The 17,689-nt window shown below is 53.5% G+C and overlaps 1 protein-coding gene across 4 annotated transcripts in view; it reads right to left on the minus strand.

Annotated features, from left to right (window-relative positions):
• Positions 1 to 17,689, minus strand: part of PMP22 (peripheral myelin protein 22) — a 57,116-nt gene that overhangs the window by 16,322 nt on the left and 23,105 nt on the right. For 2 of the 4 annotated variants that reach the window (XM_059906753.1, XM_059906754.1), the window contains 3 exons: positions 14,723 to 14,848; positions 7,281 to 7,392; positions 5,953 to 6,052 (listed from right to left, as the gene is read on the minus strand). In XM_059906753.1, coding sequence (XP_059762736.1) covers positions 5,953 to 6,052; positions 7,281 to 7,358 — 178 coding nt within the window. In that variant the 5' untranslated portion in view covers positions 7,359 to 7,392; positions 14,723 to 14,848. Of the gene's footprint in view, positions 1 to 5,952; positions 6,053 to 7,280; positions 7,393 to 8,928; positions 9,296 to 11,490; positions 11,659 to 14,722; positions 14,849 to 17,689 lie in introns of those variants that run through there. The other 2 variants (XM_059906755.1, XM_059906752.1) reach the window with 2 other exon arrangements.

Genomic DNA, 17,689 nt, shown 5'->3' on the forward strand with positions numbered 1-17,689 from the left:
TCTCTTGAAAGGTAGTGAGCTCCCCATCACCGGTAGCATGTGCATGTGGTGGGCACGTTGCAGAGAGTCCGAAGCTAGTGGGATGGGAAGGGGGATGAATCTGATGACCTCCCAGGTCCCCGCCAACGTCAGAGCCTACGTGTGTGCTGACGAGCACATACTCAGAAGTCTTCGTGCCAGACTTCCTCTCCTCAGGCACCAAAGACCGACATCCACACCCTCAGGCCACCCCACGGCCAATCCCTGCTCCTGAACTACAAGGGATGCTTTCTCGACTCTGGTAAAATCCTGGGAATGCAATTTAAATTTTTTAAAAAGCAAAGCCTGAGCTTCAAGGGCCATATGGTACAGACACAGGTCTGAGCAAGCCTTCTGAATTAACTCATGGGTGCTGGCATCTGATGAGAGACGCCAAGGGTTGAAACTGCATCATTGTGACACCACGTCCCACTCCCTGCACCTCCCTCGCCTGCCAGGACCTCCTCATCCCACGAGGGCCTGTAAAATCAAGAGCCATTACTGGGTCAGAGCTTGCGGGCTGGCCCAGGGAGCCACAGAGATTTTAAATTGCACAACATGAACCCATAAGTGCAGAGGGCCTCCTGTGTTTTCTAAATTCTGACCAAAAGCTGAGCCACAGATGAGGAAATGGTATGATGTCCTTGCAGAAATGACAATGCCACCAAGTGGATAAACGAGATAAATCTGAGATCACAGAAGACACAGACACTGGAGACCACTGAGGGCTCAAGTCAGGGGCTCCTGAGACTGGCAAGACTTATTTTTTTCTAATTTTCAATCCGAAGCATTGATCTAACGCTGCCCACAACTTAACGGCCACGAGGTCGCTGCTGCTGCTGGAAATAGATATGTGCATTTCTACTTTGGAAGATTTCTGATGTATTCTGCCTTATAAACGCACAGGACTGTTACTCCATCTTGGAATAAAACAGCTGAGAAACGCATATAAGACAGAGCAGGTCTAAATGAAATCATAGAAATTAGAAGCCCATCCATGTGCACCAAACTCCTGTCTGGGGTCTAGAAGGCCCTGCAGGCTGGACTGCTGCTTCATCTCCTGTGCTCTCTGTTCCTCAACTCTGCCAGGATCCTTCCCGCCCCAGAGATCTTGTCCTCGGCAGGTCCCGCTGGCTAGAACCTGCCCCAGATGTCCCTGTGGCTGACTCCTTCCTGGTCATCCTCAAGCGGCCATTTCTCCAAGAGGACACCCTTCCTCACCCCCGTCCCTCCTGACACATCACCCTGCTTTATTCTCTTCATCCTTCCTATCACTGCCCCTGATTATCCACGTTTATGGACTGTTCCGCCCAGTAAAACGGAACCTCTTGTCCACTCTTGCAGCCTTGGTGTCTGCGGTGGAATCTTCTACGGGGCAGGTGTTCAGTGAATAGTCCTGCATGAAAGAACAGAGGGAGGGGGGAAAGGAGGGCAGGGGGAGTTCTGAGGTGGGAAGTTCAGGATCAAGGAAGTGAGAGAAGGCTGAAATTCCAAGATGAAGGGGAGGAGAGATGGGAGGTGAGGCTTAATGGGAAACAGGAGCAGGTCGTTCAGGTATGGACCTTGGCAAAGATGCTCATCTGAGGATGGAGAGCAGTAAAGGACCTCTGAGAGGTTTTAAATTGAGAGTAATCTGATGAGGTATTTTGTATTTTTAAACTTCATCCTTGAGTCAATATGCAAAACGAGTTACAAGGAAGGAAGGAAGGTCAGGAGTTAGGAGGCTGCAGCAATGGCCCCGACAGTAACTGCAGGCATGGTGACGGGCGTGGGGATGAAGAGTGACCAGTGGGACCTAGGATGATTCTGGGAAGGGAGAGAAGGAAACACATCCTGGCAGACTCTGAGCATGAAGCTCACTGTTTGGTGAAGCGGCATCCACTAAAAGTCTAGAAACCATCAAAGAGGGAGAATGGGTGGAGGGGGGCAAAGGCTGGCTGGTTTGGAGATGGCTCTGGACATCCCAGCAGAACTGTCAGGTAGGTAGCTGTGTATGCTCGTCTGGAGGTCAGAAGAGAGGTCTGGACAGAAAGGAAACAAGGATTCAAGAGACATCATGAAACAGTAAGACTTGTTAATGACTTGGGAGGTGGAAGGAAAGAGAGGGAAGTCGAAGGAATATCCAGTTTCCGATATGGGTCACTGTCTGGCTGATGGGGCCCAGGACACAGCAGAGATGGGCTATCTGGAGAATCCTAAAGTAATTGGGCTCTGCTCTGAAACTGCACAGGACACAGCAGAGCTCTTGTAAAACAGTATGATTGGTATGGAGGCGGGTAGTCAAAAGCCCTGAAGAGAAGAGTTTCAAGCCAGGCTTACTGGGATGTGCTTGCTATTAAATATTTATGAATCGAGAAGCCATGCTTCCCATGAAGCCAAATGACTCCATTCTCAGCCTTCCTTGTCACTAGGTGTGGTTCTGTGATGAACTTCCAGGAAAAGATACAAGCAGAAGTGTGTGGTCTATCTGGAGACATTTCATTAAAAGGGAGGGGGAGACATTCTTCTCCTCCTCCTTTCTCTATGCTTGCTTGAAGGGTAGAGAAATGGCTGGTGCTCTAGCAGCCTTTTTGGTCCATGAGGATGAGGACCAAATCTGAGAGATGGCAAAGAAATAAGCTAGGAAGTGCCTGGGGCTCTGACAATTTCATGGAACAACCATACCTATCTCAGGCTGCCTACTTCCACACTTCTTTTGAAAGAGAGAGAAATAAACTATCTTATTTAGGCCACTACCATTTAAAGATGTACTGTTTTATGCAGTCAATCTTAATCCCAATCGGAACACTAGCCAACTGGTCTAATATGTCCTTCCATTGCCTTCCCCTTGCTTTAGGTCATCATTGCCTCAATAGGGAATCGCCTCCTCCTTGCCTGTATTTATTTAAATCCTGCCCATCCTTTGGAGGATGGATCAAATCCCCCCTCCCACATGAGACCTGCCTTCCACTTCCTCCCCTGAACTCTGGCGCTGCCCGCCTGCCCCCACTCCTTGGGTGATTCATCCCCCTGCACAGAGCTCAGGACTGTCAAGGCCAATGTCCATATTCTCCAAGCCCTTATATTCCTCAGGCCGAAAGGCATTCAAAACAAGGTCAGGATAAATATTCCCCCACTAAGCCTCCTTCACCTCTACCTGCAGCCAGGATCAGGATGGGGCCAGAGGGTGTGTAAATACATTTAGAAAATGGAAAAGCAGACAGAGTTGAGGGCATTTAGTAAGGAATCTAAAACTACTCTAATATCAAGAAAGAGTTTGAGGGAAAAAATCTAATCTGTTTCCTTCCAACTGTATAACATAGACGTTTGACTGCCGTGCAGTTAATGTGGCAACAAGCACCATCCATTTAAGAAAAAAAAGCGAATGACGCCCTGCAGAGGTGCACTGCCCCAGCCCCGCACATGCGAAAACAAGCCCCCTCAGCAAACATAGCAAGTCACGTAAACCAACGCGTTTTCACATAACATGCTTGCAACGTATTCTTCACAAATTGGCATCAGTAACAAATTACTTTCAATTACTCAAATAAAAAGTATGTTTGAAACATTCTAAGAGCAAATACGGACCAAGGTGACTGGTTTCCAACTAGCAGGGTTCATCTGTAAAGGCAGTCTAATTTTTTTAATTCTGTATTTTTTTCACCTCTTGTTTGGCACAGAAATGGTTAAACCCAATCGAAAAGGCAAAGGAGGCCCAGAGGCTTCACCCCCATCAGAGCTGAGGTTGTAACACAAGCTGACCCATCAGAAGATGAGAACAGAGATACCGACCACTGGGGAAGCTTAAATGGAAAGTTCTGACTTAGAATCAGCCCAAGTGCAGACAAACCCAGCTTGTCCAGAGTTCCTCGGAACGCCCTTCCTGGGAGAGCCGAGAAGGCAGATGTGGAGGGGAAGCACGATCTGGGACCCCCCGCCCAGGGAAGCAACCGCGCGGATTTGTATAAAGACCCGCGATGCACACCCCAAAGTCACTGTCACCGAGCCCGGGAAGATGAGCTTGGACACAGAGAGCCAGCTGAGCGATAGGAATAACGCCGGTGCCTCTTTGAGAGCTGCCACGAGGGCGGAGCAGCCCCTCCTGACGGCAGAAGATGCAGAAGGCAGGTCAGCAGCAGGCAAACATCACTGTTCTGCAGGGAGGACAATTTAGATCACTGCGCCTCTGCCGACTCATCCCTCTTGAAACCCAGCCGGGTTGGAGTATGCCTGCCAAAACTGCCCCTTCCGGGACTAAGAGTCGAGAATCCCCTGCCAACCCCACGTGGCCAAATGCCAGTTGGGCAATGTCCAGGTGGACACCTCGTGGGGGGGGGGGGGGGTCTCAGGGAAAGCCGGCCCTTGTGGGCGGAGTCACCACTCGTGGCCACCAGGTGTCAGTAGCGAGCAGGGAGCCTCCCGTCCTGAACTTCAGGGAACTTCAGCCAAACCCTGCCCCGGAGACCGGATGCTGTGGCTTTGGGGCCAAGCAGTGCTGTGGCCACATGCGCAGACACTCCTGACTGTTTCAGTTATTTGATTGCCAACTCACAACGCAACCTCTAGGGTGGTTTGAATTCAATATCCTTCACAGACTCAGAGAAACGTTTAAGGACTGCTCCCTTCAGCAAAGACTGGGGTCTTTCTTTTCTTCCCCCCAGGAAAGTGGAAACATAAAGCAGGGTCTTCTAGACCTTGCCTATCCTCCCCATATAAACTACAGTAGTTCGAGCAGTCTCTCTTTATACTGAGGTTGGAGATATTTCGTTGGTGATGCTTCAGGGATAGCTTGAGTACTGCTGGGTGCAGAGCCCTGAGGAGAAAAGTCCAGCAAAGAAACTGGACTGTGCAAATCCAGAACGAAGGGCCACTGCCCTCCCTGCTTTGTTGAGCTGCATCTGAACTGGTTTCTCTCACTGAGCGTAACATCTTCAACAGAAATACTTGATCTAGGGGCTGCTGCAGCCTCATCAAGACGTGTACTTTGCTGGTCTTTAAACCCAAGATGTCAGGAAAGCTCTGTCACATCTATAGGTACTTCCCTCTCCAGGCTAAGGACATGTCCTTTGGAACATGAGACCGTGCAGAGCCTGGCCCACTGCGTCCTCAACGCCAGGCACTGTGGCCCCTGCCAGGGTCCATGCTGCCACCAGACACCTCCCAGTGACCAACAAGAATGCATCCTATTTATCTCTGCCTCTCCACATCCAAAGACACCAGGTCCCCGCTGAGCCCTCCTTCCCTCCGGGTGCTGGAAGTATCTGGTGTGTGCTTCCATGGCCAATTAACCCATTAACCTGAACCCAAGAAAGCCTGGTTTCCAATATCTCACAGAAAAGATGCTAAGGACAGAGCAGAAATACTCCCGGGCTCAGCTTGGGGTTGTGCAAATAGCGTCAATGCCCCATCTTGCAACGAGGAATCACTCAACAGCTATGATACTAAATGGCACCCCTGAGGCCCAAGAGGCAGAGAGGAAATCCTATAACTGGAGACCAAAAGCTGGCCCATCTATCCTTAGCACAGCCCCTCCATCACTGCACCAGGAAGACACAGGACATTCCTGGATATTCTACCACCAAACCAAAGACGCTAATTGGATTGAAACTCCCAGTGGGGTCTGCCTACGCTTTTGCATCATCACTGCTTATGTGTGTCTGCATTTCTTGGCTCACAAGAAGCCTTACACAAGTGATGATGGGAAGCAGGGGGTGTGGTGCCCCAGGGCTTCTCTGTAGGTAGAGAGAATGCACAAAGACTCCCCCAGATCTCAGTGTAGCCAGTGAAGCGACCGCCCCTCCCCTTTTGCCTTGGGACGTCTTGGCCACGTCCCACCCCACCCTGGCAACAACTCTCTAGCTTGTGTCTTCCAAGAACAAGTGCTTCCAGGTCTGGACAGAGAAACATGCCGCGGACAGATCAGGACGAACTTGTGGAGCAAAAAACCATTCTCACCGTTTGCTGAGGATGTGAAACAGTGTTGGACGTTGCTCAACGAAGAGGTGCTACAGTTTTGCCAGAGGTCGGTCGCGTGTCCATTGCCCACCATCCATTGCTGGAAAGAACCAGACATGGTGAATCAGGGGAGTCCGTGAGGAGGGACGGAAAGGGGGAGGGAGAAGGCCAAGGGCAGGCAAAGAGCAACCTCATCAAGCCGTCTACGGGGCCTGCCCCTGCCCCGCCCCGGGGCTGCCTGGCCAGAGCCCGGGGTCGTGCTTGAGAAAGCAGAAAAGTGGTGGTCTGGCCCAGACATCCAGAGGGGAGGGCCGGGGCTTTGCTAGTGAAAAGCACTCTGTAAGTGGAAAAGTACCACACACACATAAGTTGCTCTGTGCCGAGGTGTGTGCTGTAGTAGAAGGAGCCGTGGACTTAACCCAGGACACCTTCATCCAAGCCGTCTCCCCCCACCCCCGATCTCCCGGGTATCATTCCCAAAGCCGCAGCCACTCTGAGCCCATTTCCTTACTTACAATTCCTATCAACCGGACAAGATCGCCATAAGGCACACTTAAGATGTTGGGAGGATGCTGGTAAATGATGAACCAACTCACCAATCCCCAACATAATTATTTCTCAACCTTTGAACCAGGCCAGAACATCACGCCTGGGACTTGCTGTATATACAGAAGTTAAGGCCACGGTCGCATAACTGCCAGAGTCTGGGCTCAGCTTCAAGAAAATAAGTTTAAAAGCTAATGAGCTTGATGTCTGATGGTTTTGCAACACAAGTTATCCCAGTGACCTGTCTGTACTGGAGGAGGCTTTTCTAAGAAGGTGCCATGTCCACAGCGCAAAGCAGACCTGGGGCTGTGAACTCTTAGGGAAAAGTCAATTTGAACTTTCCAATTTCAAGTCCTAAAGGCTGTTCTATGAACTAAACCGCCCATCTGATGGATGCCATTTGGAGAAAAAGCAAACCTCCCTAAATACTCCACTTCCTTCCTCAACGACCCTGCATTAAGGAAAATGCTACACAAGCTTATCAAATGAAGGGTGGGGTAGGGGGAACCCCTGGATCTGTACCTAAATTCCTTGGCTTAAAGAGAGGCCTGCGCGGCTTAACCTAGCCCCGCGCTCGCTTCCTTCCTCCCCCTGAATCTGCTCTGGTTTTCGCAAAACTACTTTTGGAAAGGCGCGGATTGCCAGAAACTGCAAAAGGCCCTGGGGTCTCTGAGACGCTTTGTCTGCAAACTGGAGGGGGCACGGTTGGAACGGCCATCCGGAGGCCGGGCTCGGGGTGAGCCCCGGGCGCCCCTCGCGCCCGCCGCCCGCCGGAGACTCACGCTGACGATCGTGGAGACGAAGAGCAGCACGAGCACCGCGACGTGGAGGACGATGATACCCAGCAGCAGGAGCAGCATTCTGGCGGCGAGTTCTGCTCGGCGGAGTCTCTGCCTGGCCGGAGAGAGGGCCGAACTGGACGTGAGGCCGAGCGAACCGGCCTGCGCGAGCCAGCGAGCGAGGCAGGAAAGGAAGGAGGGAGGAAAGGAGGGAGGGACGCGGAGGGAGGGTCCTGCGCTCGGAAGGCCCGGGCCTGGCGCCGCGCCCGGCCGCCCACCCCGCCCGGCGACCGCCGAGAGAGGGCAGCAGCCGACCGCGGCATCCCCGGCCCGCAGTCCGTCGAGCCCGCCTGCGACCGAACATCTTTTGCTTTTGGAACAAAACAAGTGGTACGCACGACGCACGTCCAAGTCACCCCGGGAGGCGAGGTTTTTCCAGAGCGCCAAGCAGAGGCCGCAGCGCGCCTCCACCCACCTGGGGGTTCCGGGGGCAGCCCAACGAGGAGGAGGGGGGCGGAGGGCGAGAGCTCGCGTTCCGCCGTGGGGTGGAGCCGGGGGTGAGCGGAAGGGGCCCAGATTTCTGCGAGAGGCCCGGGGACGCCAGCGGCGAGCTGGGAGGGAGAGCGCGCGGCGGGAAGCCGGGTTCCCAGACTCCAGGGCGCTCCGCATTCCGTTAGACTCCCAAGTTTCCACCCAGTTCCTCCCGCGCAGGGGAGCCGGCCCGGCCCCAGCACAGCTTGGCATCGACACCAGTGGCCCCGGAGAGAAGGCGCAGAGCGGGGTAGAGCGGAGAGGAAAGGACGGCCGGAGAGAACTGCTGGGGCCGGCGCCTCCTGCCCACCGCGCGCGCTTCCCCAGGCAGCCCTGCGGGCCGGGCCGTTGCGCTCCCGGGACCGGGGCCCAGGAGCCTGGATGGAGGGGAGCCAGTGTCCGGTGGGAAGGAGAGGCGGAGGGAACGGGTTGGGTCCCAGGAGAAGCGCAGCCGGACGGAGCCGGCAGGACCTCTTCTCTCCGCCACGGTGTGGTCCTAGCCCCACATTTTGCAGACCTTAGGGACTGAGACCCGCCGACCTGCGGGAGGATTTGCACGTCTGCGAAGATGAGCTGCGTTTCGGGGGCTACTTCAGGACAGAATCTTGGGCCAGAGACATCGTTTCAATAACTCGGTCTTTAAAATACCCAATCGCAAACCTCTCCGTTCCTCCCCTTAAGCAACACGTTCAGTGAAACTCTGGAATGTGCAGGAGGAAATAAGCACGATTTTCTGATGTCTCCCAGAAGGTTTAAATTAAATCCAGTGACTCCTAATGCCGAGGGCGGGGGCTGGGGGGGGGGCACGGGGGTCCTGTACCCCGGAGATGTCCACCGCAGGGACCGCTTTGCCAATGAGTCCAGCGAGGCGAAAAGTGCTCCGCCCCTGCCCCATACCCGGACACCAGCACCCGCGTCCCCGGCGGCTTATAGACCACCAGGCACCCCGCAATGGATCCCTACAAGCCCCGTAGGAAGGACGCGAGACAGGCGGTGGTCTACCCGCGATCGGGGACCGCGCCAGCCCGGGGCCCCCTGCTCCGCGCGTTCTGTCACCGTCTACGGAAGATGCCCACGTTCCTCATCCATCTCCTCCACTTTCCCTGCCAAAAGCACTTACAGCCCAAAGGGATAGCTGTCCCCGATCCTCGGAGATCCTCAGAGTGGCCTCGGGCACAAACTGCGTGCGTCCGCTCGGAGGCTGGCGTCCGGAAAGACAGCTGCTCTGCGGGGCTGCGTGCGCCGAGCGAGGGGTCGGAGGGAGGCTCCCGGCGTTCCCCTTTAACGGGAACAACGCCCTGTCTGCGTCGCTGCAGTAGGGTGTGTCCCTGGGTCAGCGTGTGCAGGGGGGCGGGACTCGGGGAGGGGAGAGGGCGGTGAGGAGGGAGGCAGGGCAGGAGTCAATTCCTCGGCCTTCACTGCGCCCCAGGAGAAAGTCGATGACTGCAAAACAGCGGTGACTTGTCCTCGAAACTAGGAGGCAGCGAGCTTTCTCACCTCCGCTTCCCTGGCTCCGCGGAGTTCACGGAGACCAAGAGTTGACCGATATACTGGCCCCTCTGCCCACGTGGGAAAGCCCGCCAGAGGTCGCCTCCGTGGGTGACCAGCGCGGGGCTCTGGGGCGCACGCAGTCGGACCGCGCCCGCGCGGAGAGCCAGCCTGGACGCCCCTCCCACGGGTAGGGGGAGATGGCACTTAAGCGCTGGCAGGCCTCCCTCCGCTCGGGTCCTGGCGTCCCTGGCCTGCCCTGCCGTCCTAGCGGGGCGCACCCGCGCCAAGCCCGCCCGCGCCATCAGGTCTGCGCCCAGGCCGTGCGCCGGGTGCCTCGGATTGCCGGGACCGATCTAGCGGGCCTGCTCGGGTGAGGGTTGAGGGAGGAGGGAGAGGCCTGCCCACTGCAGGACAGCGCGCCCTGGGGTCGCTGGGGAAATCCAGACCACAACCCGGAACGCTCCAGGCGAGTTTGCCTGGCTTGGCGCCCGGCCTCGGCTCGCGTCCCTGGCCACAGGGTGGGGAGTTGGCCATTTGAGGTGGGGGAAGAGCAGCCAGGGAAATCAGCTGATTCATAGCCGCCTGAACGGGGTCCGCCCAGCGTCACGGGGAGAGAGGATAGCCCTTCCGGGCGCACGATAGGCGCGCCCCAATAAGACGCTCTGGGGGTCCAGCTTTGAGGCAGGAACCCGGAGCCGGAAGGTGGGTACAGCAGGTCATACACAAGACACCTCCACCTGCCAGCGTTTGTGTCACAAAACATCGTCGCTCTGAACGAGTCAAATGCTCCCACGCTACTTATTTTACTATATGAAAGCAGCTGCTTATCGTAGCTAATTGTACATTCTTCAAGTAAAAATAATTTGAAAAAATCTTCCAACAATGGGCTTTCAAAAATCCTTAGATTAAAAAGAAGACTCCTTGTAAATTTTTCGCTCAGTGCCCATGACACCTCTGTGAGAGGTGGTGTGGTCCAATGGATAGGCACGTTGACACTGGGCTCAGATGAACCCGATTACCCTGCTTACTCAGGGTTGTGGATTTGGGCACTTAGCTGAAGTTTGGGGTGCTTCGGTTTTCTCATCTGGAAACAGGACTGAGAATGGCCATTTTAAAGGGTTATGGTGTTGATTAAAAGTGTGTGAAGCAATTAGCATAGCGTCTGGAAAAAAGTAAAGGATCAGTACCCAGTAAATTGTCACTATTATTATTATTGTTATTATTTCACATTTAATCCTCACAACAACCTTTTAAGGAAAGCCTGACCCCCTAAACGAAAATTGCTTATCAATCCCATAGATTGAAAGCACATATGTAGGTAGAAGGACTACCTTCTACCTACAAATGGGAGTGACCTCTCGCCTGCTGGGTCATGGTCTAGGCCGGGTTTGCCCTGGGAATTATTGCCCCCCTTCATATGCCATTCAGACATTTTTATTTATTTAACCAATATTCACATGATCACCATGTACCCGGGACTATTCTACGCACTTTATAAATATTAGCATGTTTAACTCAGGAGTTTCTTTCCCTTCCTTTCTTTTTTTCCAACTAAACTTTTAAATGAAGTATATGCATCTAGAAAAGTGCACACGTGGTCAGGTAGAGCTCATTTCTTCCTTTCTTTTGAACCCAATGTTTTAATCAATAACCAGGTCATACCACACTGCGGGACACCTGAACACACCCGTCCGTGGCGGTCACCTCACTGCCCCTTGCCTGCGTCCTGCCTCCTCAGCCCCGAGGGGTGGAAGACAGGATACCACACAGTGTGGCTGGTGTCACCAGCTCTGCCACACCCAGAGCCCGGCCAGGGCTCCGCTACAGGTGGAGGGGAGGTTAGGTTTCTCCCTCACCTGCTTACCAATCCAAGGCCACCTGACAGCTGTGCGTGCAGAGCTGTTTCCCATCAGGGAAGGCGCATCTGGTCCCCTTTCTCCCTTCCACTCTGGGTACACTGAGGTTTCTAGATGCTCCCAGAGGGTCCTTCTCGCCTCCCCAGCCAGAGTATATATCCAGCTCTTAACCAAGGATTTTAGAAATCCTCTGACTCCCCGGTGAATTCCAACACACACGTGCCATCTCCCCTGCCACCCTTTCCATTTGTGGTTGGCAGGGCGTGGGGCTGGGCAGCTCTCTGTAAAGCATAAGCACACACCATCCAGAGGCATAGTTTGCCAAGACAACTCACCAGGCCAAACAGTGTAACCCCTTCCTCCACGCGGCTCTCTTTGCAGTCCAACGTGACGGATGCCAAGGCAAGGCACCCCCCCCCCCCCCGGGGACAGGGCAGTGGAGAGACCGGCAGCTGGCAGATCTAGCCCCGCTGCTTCCAGCCAGGATCCTCGAGATGTGCCCTGGTGGTGCTCCCTGTAACTGAAGCCAGACCGGGCGTCCATCCAGTTTATTCAGGGGCTGGTCCAATGCTGGGATATGTCAGGGTGGCCTGAGAGCCTCTCAGCCTCTACTATTTAAAGAGACAGCGCCCAGCTTTGCGTATTTGAGAGTAAACACAAAGATACCTAGAGGCCCTGGGGGGCGTGGAGAGCCTGGACCCAGCCAGGAGAGGAGCTTTGGGTGTGCCCATTCTCACCGCAAGGGGCAGCCTGTGTGAGAACAAAGAGGTCCCCCAGGCCTCAGTCCCATCCCCCTCCCCTCCCAGGGGAGTCTGCAAAGATGAAATACACTGTGTGTATAACACATGCGTGCAGGTAGGTTTCATCCTTGATCAACAACATCATTTTAAGGGGCTCAGACATTGCACAGGTCATCTCTTCACAGCATCTCTGCAGGGAACCAAATCACGTCCACAGTCCCAGCCCCCCACGGCAGAGGGGCCCTGCTACCTGCCCTGTCTGTCTAGACCCCTCTGTGCCCCACCACATGGGCAGGTACTGGAACCCAGCTCCAAGAAATGGGTTCTTTCAGCTCTGTCTTCCATGGGCCTTTAATCGAGTCGTGATTAAATGTTGACCTTCATGAGATAACTCAAATAAGCAAAGCTCTGTTGAGAACATTCTAACCTGTCAGGCAGGACAGACTGGAAGAACAATTGAAAAGCCTCAGAGAGGTAGACAAATGAAAGCAGGTGTTCCTCGGGCTCTTTGCAGCTTGTCCCCCTTCAAGCTCGGAAAGCGTCCTCCATCTCTAGCAAGTCCTCCTGTGTGGAAGCTTCAAGGCAACGGGACTTGGTTTCATTGAATGAGTTTCCTGGAGTTCTGGCAGTTTCTCCCCCTCTTATGTCGAGGGTCCCCCATCCGGAGTGCCCATGCATGCGGGCACATCCCTCTCTGCCACAGACGCTTTGCGTTCTGTTGGCCTCCGCAGTCAGGAGGTGGCCTGCTGGCCTTCCCCCCTGTCCTACCCACAGCCAGCATCTTTCTAGGCCCAGGGAAACAATTTAGCCTCTTTTCGTATCTCAGATCTCAGCCTCGGCTGTTCCTTAGAATCACCCGAGAGCTTGGGAATATCCTTGCCCGGGCCCAGAGCCATGGACGCGGTGGACTGGGAGGGGGCTCAGGTGTGTGTCATTTCTAACGACCCCCGGATGTTCCAGCATCCAGCCAGATTGTCATATGGTGTCAGGCGGTCCCAGCATTCCTTCCAGCTGCCTTCTCTTGGGGAACCCAAATCGAGGTAAGTCCTAGTGCGGGCTGCAGCGTTACACAAGCTGTGGTCAGAGTCTTGCCAGGCACAGCAGGGGCGTGTGTGTATATTTGGTGTGTGTGTGTGTGTGTGCGTGCGTGTGAGACAGACAGACAGAGGAGATTCCCACAATCCTCCGCTGACATGGTGGTGATGGGGACCGATGAGCATGATTTCCCGGCCTCCCCAGACAGCCCCCTTCCTGGGTGCCCCCATGATCCGACTCTGAAGCCTGCATGACAGAGGCCGCTGCCCCTCAGGCCAGGACTAAGCCTGGAGATGTCTGAGAAGCTCGTTCCTGCTCCGAGCCCTAAGGATTCAGAGGAAGAAGGCTCGGGTAGGGTGGGGTGTGGGGAATGGATCTTGCTTCTGGCTGGATTGGGCCAATCTCATCAGCCCTCCATCCTTGCATGAGCTCTGCATCCGGGACCTGCTCTCCCAGCCCTGTGCCTCCTTCCACACGGCCCTCTGCAGCCAAGCCCTGAGGACCCGCTGGCTTTGGCTGTGACCTGTTTGACATGCTTCTGGAGGCTTCGAGGCATGGGAGCCGGTCACTGCTATGCTCTGCTGGCCCCTTCATGGGTCGCAACACGCTGTCCCACCAACCTGGGCCAGGGTCTCTGCCGCCCCACAGTCAGCCGAGGAAAACGCCTGCCGAGACCTCTCTCCCCGCTTCTAGAGGCCCCTCTTCAGCCAGATGGGACCCCACTCCAGGCATCTGTGCTGAGCAATGTATCCTGAGGACCATGGAGAGTATCCACTGGGCTACTTGCCATGATAATAAATAGAATCGTCACCAGATCACATTTATGATTATTATTATCTCCTCCCATCTTCTAGCTAGGGAAAATGAGAATTGGGCAAACTCCCTGAGGAAAGAAAGTGAAGTCACATCAGACTAGCGCGTCCCAACACCTGGCTGCACAGTGCTACCTCAGCTCACTAGAGGTAAGTCATCCACAAGTCACTGACCAAGGTAATAACAGCAAGAATAGCTCACCTTTACTTGGTGCTTCCTGTGCGTGAGGCATCATTCTGAACATTTTGTGTGAATCAGATCATTTTATCCTTACAACAGCCTTTGGAAACAGGCACCCCATCAGCCTCTTTTTTACAACAGGGAAACCAAGACACAGTAAGACACTGAGTGACTTTCTCAAGACACCCCGTGAAGAAACGGCAGAGGCCAGATTCAAACCAGGCACCTGGCTGCAGAGCCCATGCTCGGTACCCAGGGCTGTTTGGAGCCTCTTATTGGTGTCCGATGTTCATAGCACATCTGTACCTTTTTCATGGCACTTCCATAGATGTTATATAATCTAATTCCCTTTTCTCACCAAAGATACTGACACGTTTTATCCATTTACACATCCGGGTTTCTTTTCTCATTAAAAAAGGAAGAGAGGGCTTCCCTGGTGGCGCAGTGGTTGAGAATCTGCCTGCCAATGCAGGGGACACGGGTTCGAGCCCTGGTCTGGGAAGATCCCACGTGCCGCGGAGCCCCTGGGCCCGTGAGCCACAATTACTGAGCCTGCGCGTCTGGAGCCTGTGCTCCGCAACAAGAGAAGCCGCGATAGTGAGAGGCCCGCGCACCGCGATGAAGAGTGGCCCCCGCTTGCCCCAACTAGAGAAAGCCCTCGCACAGAAACGAAGACCCAACACAGCCATAAATAAATAAATAAACAAATACTTAAAAAAAAAAAAAGGAAGAGAATGTCCTAAAGCCTCCACCACCTGCCCCAGTCCTGTGCGCCCCCCTTTCCAGCGCCCTGACTTACCCTGCCTCGGAGGTGTCAGTTTCACCGTCCCGTGCGGCCAGCACCGGGTGGAACCAGCACGTGGCTGACAGTTTGATTTCATAAGACCATCACTGTCCTCTACGGGGAGGAGAATCTGAGCAGATTCTGAAAGTGAGAGAGGCAGCCCTTATTTTCTGCACTTACAGTGGCGAAAATGCTGTTTCATATAGTGTCTTATTTGAAGGGAATTGTGACCATTTTTCTAGCTGGAAACTGAGGCTTGGAGAATTGACAGTGTTTCCTCCAGGGGCCAGCGAGTACCTGCCGGGGCTGGGACCTGCAACCAGCTCCTCCGATTTCCAAACCTGTGATTTTTTTTTTTTCCATTATGCAGATTCCCCAAAGGAAAAACAGAGGTGAGTCTCAACTGGGCATTTGTCCAGTGGATGAAGTGGTTGTTGGAGCATCGGCCCGTCACCAGGCACTCGGTCAATGTCTGGGGAGTGTTTACTCGACCAGGGAGGACTTTCCTGTCTCATGACAGCCAGCAGCCTGTGTGGGCGTTCCTGGCGAGGCCCGGACTCAGCTGGACTGAAAGGGTCCTCCAAAGGCCGGCTACTGCCCCGTCCAGACCCACCCAGACTCTTCTGAGCAGCTTATTATTAAGAGAGCAAGCAAAGGAGGGGAAAGAAGGCAGAGCGGAGGGAAGGAAGGAAGGGAGGGAGGGAGGGGGAGCGAGGGAGGGATGGGGAGGAGGAGAGGGGAAAGGGGAAGGAATGAAGCCGGTGTGACTTCCGTGAGCAGATCCCGCTAGAACTGGACGTGTCTGAAATTATGTCATCTCCAAGTCCCTGGAAGATGTTCTCAATGAACAACAGAGAAGCAGGTGAAAAGCAGAATACGAGACACAAACTCTGGTTGGCCCAAGACACAAACTCTGGCTGGCCCAAGGCCGTTCCCTAAATTACACAAATATACAACGTATCATGGGATAAATTGTACCTTTAGCTCCTTCACCTGTGGGAGAGAGAAAGCACAGACTTATCATGTGGAGCCACTGGCATGATACAAAGTACAAAGAATTCTTTGTTCCCAAATGCACTGTTGCTTAGGAAGGCCAGATTCCATAGATGCAAGCGGAGGGGGGAAGGCGGTCTTTTCTCTGACATCTCACGAGCTGGCAGAGAGAGGATGTGGAAACAACTCAAGCAAGAGAGGGTCTGGATGGATTTGTACTTGGGATTGAAAACTCTGAAGCTCTCCTAAAAACTCTTACTCCTAAGGGACATTTTTCTGCTCTGGGTGGGGAGAGGCTCCCGGAGGTGGGGAAGGGGACAATCTTGCCACATCACGATGATGGGCTAGGAGAGGCGTGGATGGACTTTCCAAGCCCCGTGGAGACCAGGTGCGACAATGCCAATGTTGGTAGTTTCTGAGGGAGGTGTACAGGAAAGTCCACTAAAAGCCGAGGGAATGCTTGATTCAGGCAGATGGGACCACACCCGGCTGTGGGGCATTCATCACCAGCAAAACAAAAAAAAAAGCGAAACAAAACAAAAAAGGTACACCTGAAACTAACACAGTATTGTAAGTTAACTATACTCCAATAAAAATTTTTTTTTTAAAGAAAGGGTGCACGCAGACCATCCCGCAGGGGACCTGGGGGGGGGGGGGGCACACCCGCGAAGCCTCGCTGCCTCCACGGTGCTTGCTTCTGTTCCTTGAGTGCCTCTGAGCTGGAGGAACGAGGTTGCACTTCAAGTGAACTTGAGAGCAGAGGTTTTCCTCTTCACGACTCCTCAAACCACTTACTCAGTGTGAAACCTCAGCGGAAGCCAAGGATGTTCACAGATCGAGGTCAAAACCTTTGCAGAGGTTCAAGGCAGGACCGGGCAAAGCTTCAAGTATTTTGACTCTTTATTGTTAAAGACTAGGAAATTTCTCTCCAGGGGACGTCGGTGATAAGGCCTGGGCTTCATGCGGCAACTACCTTAGAATTCTGATCTAGACATTAAAATTCTAGAAATGTGGATGTGCTACACAAAAACTGCAGCTATATGTTTCAGCACTTTTATAACGAAGGAAGACACGAATGTCCTAAATCTCGAACAATAGGGGGGTGACGGGACAAAAGTCGGTACAGTCCTCAGATGAAATGCTGTGTAGATATTAAACATAACGTTGAGGAAGATGATTTAATGAAATGAGGAAAAGTCAACAACGCGTGGTTGGAGGGGGGAGTTACAAAATACCATCCCTATAATTGATCGGCACTCCCCAGGTGCTGTGCTAAAAGCTCGCATTTGATACCTACAACGATCCCAGGATGGGTGGACCGCCGTGACCCCTGCAGCCCCGCAAGGCTAACCGAGTGCCCAAGGGCACAGAGCTTGCAGATGGTGGAGCCCGAATGTAAGCTTGGACCATACGTCACTAAATTCCATCATATGTGCCACCTTAGACTCATCCCAGGTTCCACAGCGACAAAAATGAAAGACTGCAGATCTTGGAGAATGACAGCCAACGTCTGTGTTTCCAACTTCTAACATAAAATGGGAAAAATAAGGTTGCATGCAACTGAACATATCACAGGGTTATTCATGATTAATAATCACAGATCTTAGCCTCGTGCCTCCGTCAGGATGAGCCTCTGACTTTCCTGGTGTCAGTGGAGGAATTTGCACTCGGCCTACCCCAGGGAGGGGTCAGCAGGGCCTCGGGCCAGGCCTCGCGTCATCTTTTGTGCTGTCTCCAGATGGGACTAACACACCCAGGCACGGAGGTGGTCGGACACCACTGAATTACAAATGAAATACGATGTGCATCTTACAATGTTGATGGTCAAATGGAAGCATTTACATGGACCATGAGTTTGGCAACCTTATGTTGTTCATGTTTAAGTACATCAGGAGACTCAGAAAAAAAGGGGGGGAGTGGCCTGGACTTTGGTTGCTCCTTAGGGACCCTGAATAAGCCAACAGTTCTTTAGTTTAGCATGTGACTTTG

Source organism: Balaenoptera ricei, chromosome 20 (assembly GCF_028023285.1).
Source record: "Balaenoptera ricei isolate mBalRic1 chromosome 20, mBalRic1.hap2, whole genome shotgun sequence".
NCBI classification, from domain to species: domain Eukaryota; kingdom Metazoa; phylum Chordata; class Mammalia; order Artiodactyla; family Balaenopteridae; genus Balaenoptera; species Balaenoptera ricei.